The sequence below is a fragment of the Cavia porcellus genome, unplaced genomic scaffold (genome assembly GCF_034190915.1).
Source record: "Cavia porcellus strain 051 isolate PalLab524CR breed Dunkin Hartley unplaced genomic scaffold, mCavPor4.1 scaffold_7, whole genome shotgun sequence".
Classification (NCBI taxonomy): Eukaryota; Metazoa; Chordata; class Mammalia; order Rodentia; family Caviidae; genus Cavia; species Cavia porcellus.
Window position 1 is genome coordinate 22,198,057 of NW_026947490.1, and position 8,806 is coordinate 22,206,862.

At 50.5% G+C, this 8,806-nt stretch overlaps 1 protein-coding gene across 3 annotated transcripts; it reads left to right on the forward strand.

Annotated features, from left to right (window-relative positions):
* Positions 1 to 2,797: 2,797 nt before the first annotated feature.
* On the forward strand, positions 2,798 to 7,841 carry Znf575 (zinc finger protein 575). 3 transcript variants are annotated; one of them, XM_003464555.5, is made up of 4 exons: positions 2,798 to 2,926; positions 3,839 to 3,942; positions 4,471 to 4,566; positions 5,036 to 7,841. In XM_003464555.5, the coding sequence occupies exons 3-4, from the start codon at positions 4,488 to 4,490 to the stop codon at positions 5,692 to 5,694; spliced, it is 738 nt and encodes a 245-aa protein (XP_003464603.1). In that variant the 5' UTR covers positions 2,798 to 2,926; positions 3,839 to 3,942; positions 4,471 to 4,487; the 3' UTR covers positions 5,695 to 7,841. The 3 variants fall into 3 exon arrangements, with proteins under 3 accessions (XP_003464603.1, XP_013002304.1, XP_005001362.1); XM_013146850.3 differs by lacking the exon at positions 2,798 to 2,926 and adding an exon at positions 3,249 to 3,603 and having other exon boundaries at positions 3,839 to 3,961; XM_005001305.4 differs by lacking the exon at positions 2,798 to 2,926 and adding an exon at positions 3,250 to 3,603.
* The last annotated feature ends 965 nt before the right edge of the window (positions 7,842 to 8,806 follow it).

Sequence of the window (8,806 nt, forward strand, 5' to 3'; positions counted from 1 at the left end):
CTGTGAAGGTTTCAGTCTGTAATCAGCTCACTCCAAGGAAGGGTGGCACGGTGAGTGGCAACAGTTCAAGGTGGGAAAAAAAAACAGCCAGAGCAAAATGGGTGGAGTGGAGCAAACCTGTTTTCCTCCCTTCTATTGTAAGCAGGCTACCACCCCTTACGACGGGTGTATATAGCACTTACACCATCTCTGTGCCTTCCCTTGCACAAGATGAGGATGTTTACAAAGTGTGGACTTTGGCCCCTGCTGAGTCACTTATTTATACTTCTGAACTTCTCAAATTAGCACAATGTATCAACCATTATACAGCCCTAGACTTACAGCAGATCCTATGCCTTAGCAGCTGACCAATGTGCTTGCTGCAAACAGACACTGCAAAGGCCAATATCCCCTCTATCTGAGAGACACAAAGAAACTTGACTATCCAAGCCCACCTCAACCTGACCCTCTCCTTGCCCATCAGACCTAAATGGAAAGGACAGACCAAGCCCTATGAAATGGGTTCCCTGAGAGCTCAAAGCCATTGCAAAAGTCAAGAGCTAACCTCTGACCTTCCTGGTAGACAATGGAACAGAACTCAGCCTTCAAAATTTTTCGTGGTCAAAAAAATTACCACTGGGCCTGGGGATTTAGCTTGGCCACATAAACCCTGCCTGGCAAGCACAACACAGTGAGTTCAATCCCTGGTGTTATCATCATTGGGGCAACTGGGACTCTTGCCTCCTGCCCTTTCTGTCAGGAATGAACTTGCAGGCTTAGGAGAACATCTCACCAAACATGAATACCTGTCACCAAGCCAGGCAGCCTCCCCTTGTTTAACCCTACACTTTACACTCAGGAGGCTGGGATTCTTTCACAAGTTTCTTACATGATGAAGGCCCCTCAGGGAACACTGACCATCTAAAAGGGACAAGGAAGACATTTTGCAATTCCAAAGTAATATCTAAGAAAAATGTCCATAAATATCATAATCATCTCCCTGAACCTCAGGAGCAACTCTTGGGTGAGTAAAAACTATCCAGATACCCCCAGACCACTTCCATTCCAGATGCCTACATACCGCTTGAAGGCATAAATCTTTAAACCTAACCTAGTTCATGACACTTCCTGTTTCTCTGACCCATTAATTTTTATTTTTTTGCTGTGTTGGGATGGGAGCCTGGGGCTTGTGCATGGTAGGCAAGAGCTCCTCCACTAAACCTACACCCCCTGCCCCACTTCCTGTGTTTAAAGCCCTTCCCTGGTTTCATACCCTACATAAGCCCTTTCCCAAGCTCTTTAACCTCAAGCTGTTCATTCTCCCCATTATTCTCTCTTCCCACCCTAGAGGGCTTCCTGCTGTAAATTATTTTAAGTATTTATTCAACAAACTCATTAAGTATCTATTATGTGCTAAGCCCTTTTCTGGATTCTGGGGACAGACAGATAAACAAGGTAGACAAGTTGTCTATCACAACAGACTACACATGCCAGAAGACAGCTGTATGGTGTTAAGGGGGAGGGAACAACAGAGGAATAGGGGCAAAAGGGCTCTGCAAGAAACGTGGGGCAGGGCATAGTGGCACACACCTGTAATTCCAGCACTCAGGAGGCTCAGGCAGGAGGATTGCTGCAAGTTTGAGACCAGCCTGGACTACATAGTGAGTTTGAGACCAGCATGAACTACATAGTAAGAACCTATCTTAAAAAAAAAAAAAAGTGAGAAGCAAAAGGCTGTGGTAACATTTAAACTGAGACTTAAGGGCAAGGCCCGGCGACAGGATTGGCTATATAGTTCATAGGAGACCCGAAAGGAAAACCAGAATCTGCAGCATTCCAAGATGTAAAAGGAGAGATTCCCTGAAAACAAAGTGCTCCTTCTTGATGTGTGTTCATGTGATGTTTGTTAAGTTGTTCCTGGTGAAAGGGTTAACTCCCTAACTCCCCAGAGCTATCAGAGCAGAGCAGAAAGGAATGCCTAACTCCCCAGAGCTATCAGAACCGAGCAAAAAAAAAAAAAAAAAATGCACCTGCAAGGTTGTTCTGTCTCAACGAGATAAGTAAGACAAGTAACTGTTCTGTTCTGGGCACATAGTGACTGGGCTAGGACCCCCAGTCTCCATGGTTACTCAACCCCAAACCCCTCCAATCAACTTCTGCCAAGTCCTATCCTGCTCAAAATTAACCAATGCAATCTGCTTCTGTAAACTCGCTTGCCTCCCGTTTGCGCCCTTAAAAACCCTACACAATTCCCCCTCGGGGCCCTCCGCACTTGTTTGCCTGGAGGACCCCATGCGCATGGAAATAAACTTTTTACTCCTCACTACGAGCTGAGTCCTTGGGGTCTTCTCCCCTGCGACACCGGTTCTTACACTGGGACAACTGGACCCTATCAGGCCAAATTCAATGCCCAAGAAAAACAAAAATACTTACAGCATTTATTGAGTACTCTAGCCATTTTTAAAAATTTTTTTTTTGTCTTTTTCCTTTTTATCGGTACCGGGGATCGAACTCACGACTGCCTGCTTTCAAGGCAGGCGCTTATGCGGCTGGGCTAAACCCCCTGCCGCGCCATTTTGTATTCTAAACATTTTCCATTGATTATTGTGTTTAATCCCAAGAACTCTCTATTTTATACATGAGGAAACTGAGGTCCAGAAAAATGAAGTCACCTATCCAAGAGAATGACTTTGGTGAGAAACCAAAGGAGTTATTGAGGCATTCTGGCTCCAGAATCCAAATAATCCATCAACTCCCAGGACTCTGACATCACCAGACCACGTGGATTTTCAGGCTGGAGACTCACCCAACCTTTCATGGGAACATCATGGTTATTCCAGCACTTATACGGTCGCTGTTTGAGAAAAAAGCCCAGCTGCATGCCTTCCCTGGCGGGCACACAGACACTGGGCCTGGTCACCTGGACAGCTAGGCCCGGGTAGAGGAGGTAGCTCGGGGCGATGGGCAAGGTGGTCGGGACGCTATGCAAATAATGTCTTTTACTGGGAGCCAGCTCGCTCCGTGTTCCGCACTCATGTCCTCTCGAAGAAACGGTCAGACTTTTTTGCAAATGCCTGGAGGTGTGGAACTGGCCACAAACTTGGGAAGAAACTGGGAAAAGAGACGAAACTTAAGCTCCCTGTGGAATTCTGGGAAAGAAGAGGGGTATTTGTAAAGGCGTTGTACGCGGCGGGAGCTTTCTTCCAGAACTCCTAGCTCAGGCAATCCACTTTCGCCGGGGCCGCGCTTGACTCCCCTCAGCCACCGTACGCCCCGCAGCCCCTGTGCGCTTTCCCGCGGCCCTTCGGCCGCGGCTCGGAGCTCGCTAGGGAACTCGCCCACTAGGCGCTCCCATCCGCTCCTTCCCTTCCGTCTTCCCCCTCCCCAGCTTCTGTTGGCCGCGATTGCGCACGCGTGCCGACGCCCCCTGTGGCCCCGCGCAGGAGGAGGGAATGGGAATGAGGCCGGGCCCTGCCGCTCGCGGGGCTCCCTTGTCCCCTCCCCTCCGCTCCCAGGCAGCCGGTCCAGTGGGTCCTAGGGCTCCGCCGCAGAAGCTAAAGCCGCAGCAACTGCGGCCGAGGAGGGAGGGGTCCAGAGCCCCGCCCCCGGGAGGGGCGCCGGCAGGTGAGAAGGGCGGGGTTCCGATGCCGAAGCCTGGTGCATCGGGAAGTATGGGGGCCCGATGCCTGGATCTCCCGCAGGGGGATCGATGGGGGTCCGCGTGGGACTTTGCATTGGTGGTTGGAAGCCTCCGTTGCTAGGGGTGCACTGAGTGCGGGATGCATGGATTCCCGAGGGAAAAGCTCACTAAGGGCCTCAGGACTGCTACACAAGCCACATTCCTTTCATCTTTCTCCAGATCCCCCTGTATCCTGCACTTCCCCAACTACGCAGAGGATGAAATTTAACACGAAGGACACGGTCGATGCAGAGGCAATGGACTGAGTAGAGGGTAGAAGCCTGGTAAAGCTGCCTCCTGGACGTGAGACCCCGCCCACTGCAACACAAGCTCCTCCCCTGGGACATAATCGAAAAAGGCCCGCCCACTCCTCTCCAAGGCCCCGCCCCTAGGCCTGAGTCGCAGAGCTACTGATTTTGGTGGTTCTGATGCACATAGCTCTGCCATTCCCACCAAAGATGCCCTCATGGTGCTGGGGCTCAAGGGGAAGGTTCTGTCCATCTGAACGCGGCCCCATCCTCTCCACGCTCAGCGCAGCCCATGGTTCATCTTGTGAGGTCCCCCACCTATTCCCCTCAAGGTTCCAACCCCAGGTTTAAGCTGCAAAGAGACGTCCTCTTGGTTAAATTTCCGTACATTTGCCCATTGTGCTTAGACTCCAACTTCCTGTCACCCCTGTCCTGGCCTTAACCATCCCAGATGTCTATAAACCCTGGGTCTACAGGAACTGACAAGCTGATTTTGGCCCTCTAACACTGTCGGCATTAACGTGGGAATCATCAGCATTACCCCTGCCCCCACTCATTTCCTAGGTTCCTGTGCCAGCAAGATGTTGGAGCAAGGTGCAAAGTCCCAGGCCCAGAGCACAGATCCTAGCCCCTCTGGCAAGGACCCTGCAACCAAAGGAGGTGAGAGGGCCCTGCCTGTGGGAGGGATCCTTCCCTAGGAATGGGAGCTCCAAGAATCGTGTAGGGGAATCTTAGAGTGAAAGTTTATAGGCCTAGGATTATGATTATGGGAGCCACAGAAATGTATCTTTCCATTTGGTTTTGGGAGAGCCTCCATGATCATTTGCTAGGGCTCAGGAAATTACAGGAGGCACCAGAGTGTTGATTTGTGAGATTTCTGGATGACTGTTAGGAAGATACTAGAAATGGGTAACAGTCACTTTTGGGAAGCCTTAGTAGTTTAGGTAACAGGAAGACAATTCATGGGAGGAGGGAGGAAGCAGAAATGATTCCATTTGGGGAATATGAGTCCTGAAATGCTCCCATGTGCTTTTGAGGGTCCCTTCCAGTATCAAGGTGGTGGCAGCGCCTGGTCTAGGGCTAGGATGCTGCGTGTTTCCTGAAACGCACCAGCCCTCCTGTCCCCCAGATCTCCACCAGGACCCACCGCAGAAACCCAGCCAGTCTGGTCCAGGGCCCACTGCAGTGGGGGCTGCGCCTTCCCGGCCACGCCGGCGGCCTCCGCCTCAGCGCCCACACCGCTGCCCCGACTGCGACAAGGCCTTCTCCTACCCATCCAAGCTGGCCACGCACCGTTTAGCACATGGCGGCACCCGGCCCCACCCATGCCCTGACTGCCCCAAGGCCTTCTCCTACCCATCTAAGCTGGCAGCACACCGCCTCACGCACAGTGGCGCCCGCCCGCACCTGTGCCCACACTGCCCGAAGGCTTTTGGCCACCGCTCCAAACTGGCTGCCCATCTTTGGACGCATGCGCCCACCCGCCCCTATCCGTGCCCTGACTGCACCAAGTCCTTCTGCTACCCCTCCAAGCTGGCGGCCCACCGCCACACACACCATGCCACCGAGGCTCGCCCCTATCCTTGCCCACACTGCCCCAAGGCTTTCTCGTTCCCCTCCAAGCTGGCTGCCCATCGACTGTGTCACGACCCCCCAACCACACCGAGCAGCCAGGCCGCCAGCCGCCACCGATGCTCCACCTGCGGCCAGGCTTTTGGCCAGAGACGCCTCCTGCTTGTGCATCAACGGGGTCACCACCAAGCGGAGGGTCAGGGGGAAAGAGAATGAGCCCTCCTGGTGGCTCACATGCCGCTCTGCTGCCTGCCCTGTTAATGATGAGGTGGGATTCCCATGCGGACTGTACAGATTCGCCTCTTCCAGAGAGCTGGCAGGAGGAGACTGGCCGTTTACACCAGGCCTGACAGTAGAAGGCTGGGGAACTGTGCTGATGGTTAGGTGTCAACCAGACTTAGTACTGGGTCCAAAACTACGGACATGGACCTATGTATGGTTTGCCAGTGCTGGCGCTGTCTGACTCTCCCCTCCCACTTCTATGGCAAAGGTAAAAAGTCTGCACATATCCTGGGTTAGTAAAGAATGTGGGCAAACAGGCTCTCTTTATTGTGTTGAAAGTTTAACTTGATGACCCCACCTTGGCCATAAGACACACACTTGCCTGCTGAAACTATTCCACCTGTAGGAATGTATCCTATAAACTGAAGCATGAGGAAAGGTCATCAAGGTAAAGATGTTCACTGTGGCCAGATTGGAAACCGCCCATGTGTCCACCAGGGGCGCCAGCTATGAATGACAATGCTGCCACGGAATGGAATATACAGGTGTAGGAAGGTCACCGCTCCGTACACTGATGGGGAAAGAGCCGGGAGAATGCAAGGGGATGCAGGAAGAACAAAGGGCACGCACCCGACAGAAATGAATCATCAGAAAGCCTACCCTTGGAGCCAGCCCTGACCACTCCTTAGGAGTTGTGAGTCCCTGGACCAACAATGTCACTTCTCTGGACTCATGCCTTACCTGTAAAATGAGGTCACAAGTCACTGGTAAGGGGCAAGCACCATCTCAGGCAAGGCCATTTCCCTTTTGGATCTGTCACTGCACCCTAAAATAAGGATGAGCAGCCCAGCATAGGACCGCTCTTTGATCCATAGATATGTATCAAGCACCACTGTGTGCTGTACCCTGCAGGGGACATTAGGGACACAGCAGTGGTGACAGACTTGATCTAGGGAGGACAGTGGACACTAATCAAGTAGTGGCCCCAAAAAGGCATGGTGATCCAATCCTGTAGTCTCCACAGTTTGGGAGGCTGAGGCATGAGGATCAAAAGTCCCAGCCCAATCTAGTCAACTCAGCAAGACCCTATATCAAAACGGGAGGGCTGGGGATCTAGATCCGTGGTGGAACTCCTGCCTAGCTGTGCTAGGCCCTAGGTTCAATCCCCACTACCAAGGGGGAAAAAAGGCCAAAACCTTTTATGAAAAGTGTGGGAACCTCGTCTTACCCTTGTTCCCAAGATAGAATTATAAGGCTGTACTAGTGAAACCTGTAGTGTTGGCCTGGGATCAACCCAATGGGAACTGAGAACTCAAACAGACCTGCATTTATACTGATAGACAACAAACCCCACCTGTAGATAAGGGGTCTGAGAATGTATATGCTGATCCTGCCCCCGTCTTCCTGGTTCTGAGCCTTTATACTGTTTTATTTTTTGAGATAGTCTTGGTAAGTTGCCCACGCTGCTCTTGAACTTGCAGGCTTCCTGTCTGGGGTTATAGGGGTGAGCCATTGTGCGCAGCCCAGTAGTATGTATTCTTAGGTTTACGGGCCATACTGTCTGCCAGTGAACTTACTGCTAAACACAGTATCATACGTAAGTGGAGGGGTGTGGCTCTGTTCTAATAAAACTGCAGCAAGTTGGTGGGCTAGATTTTGCCTCTGGGCTTCAATTTACCAACCACTGCTGTAGCTAAGTAGGGAAAGTACAGACTTTTATCAGTAAATGAGGCCACAACATATGGGAAGAAAGTTAAATGGACTCCTATGGTGTGGAGCATTGCCCCATAAATATACTTTAGTATAATCCCCAGAACCTGTGTGTTAGTGTACACAAGCAAAGAGGACATTGTATATGTTTAAGGGTCCTCTCTTGAGAGCAGGAGATGAACTTGGCTATTTGAGTAGACCCAATGTGATCGTAAGGGTCTTTCCATGAGGGCAGAGAGACAGTGTACCTGTGGAGGTAGAGATCAGAGTGCTAAGAAATTTGGGCAGCCCATAAAAGCTAGAAAAGGTGAGGAAAAGGATTCCTCCAGAAAGCGTCCGGGTTCTGTGGACACTTTCACTTTAGACAAGCCTGACTTTGGACTACTGATCTCCAAAATGATAAGAAAATAAAGCTGTGTAGTTTAAAGCCACTAAGCTTGCAGTGATTTGTTAAACCAACAATAGGAAATGGAAGAGTGACCCTACCTCACGCCACACACAAAAATAAGTTTCTGGAAACTTAAGATCTACTGGAGAAATAAATAAATAAATTTGAGAACTCTAAGATATTTAGAAGGAACTAAGAATTATTTAAGTAACCACAGAAGCAAGAAAGTATCCTTAAGGGACAGTCACATCCCAGTGCTGCACTGCACACTTGCCGTCTTCCCCTGCTTAGCGCCAGCCACCCTGTGCAGCCGGGACTGGTGTCTTTTCATACTGCATCCCGTGTCTTGTGCACGGTGTACACAATCATGGCCCTCAGAGATGTTCATCTTAATCCCTGGAACCTGGGAATATGTGGCAAAGGAAAATTACGATAAAAGAAATTAAGGTTGTGAATCAGTTGACTTTAGAGTTATAGAGCAAGACCCTGTCTCAAAACCCAAAAAATAAGGGGAGCAGGAAAGGGAACTTTAAAAAAATCAAGATATGTTAAGTACATGTATCTACTTCCCAAGTTCAATGTAAATATGTACTGATAAAAAAAAATTAAAAATAAGAGACATTATCCCAGATGATCCAGGTGGGCTTAACATAACCACAGGGTCTTTCAGTCTAAGAAGGATTAGATTGAAGAGGCAGTGTCACGGCAGTGGGACATGGGGAAGATGAACTGGCCCTTACTGGCTCTGGATATGGAAGAAAGGGCTGTGGGGGGCCTCTAGCAGATTCACCCCCAGAGCTTGCAAAAGATCACAGCTGTGCCCATCCCTTGATTCTGAGCCCAGACACCATTCTGGACTTCAGACCTCCGGACTTGAAATGCAGGACATCTGCTGTCTGAAGCCATTCGGTTTGCAGAAGTTTGTTTCAGGAGCCCCAGGAGAGGGTGGCAGTGAGGGATTGGTACCCTGAGTGAGAATAAATGAACAGATAAGGAGTGCAAACAGCC

Coding starts and splice junctions, on each gene's coding strand:
- Znf575 (XM_003464555.5), top strand. CDS start 4,488: ATGTTGGAGCAAGGTGCAAAGTCCCAGGCCCAGAGCACAGATCCTAGC. Junction 4,567..5,035: donor GGACCCTGCAACCAAAGGAG/GTGAGAGGGCCC, acceptor CCTGTCCCCCAG/ATCTCCACCAGGACCCACCG.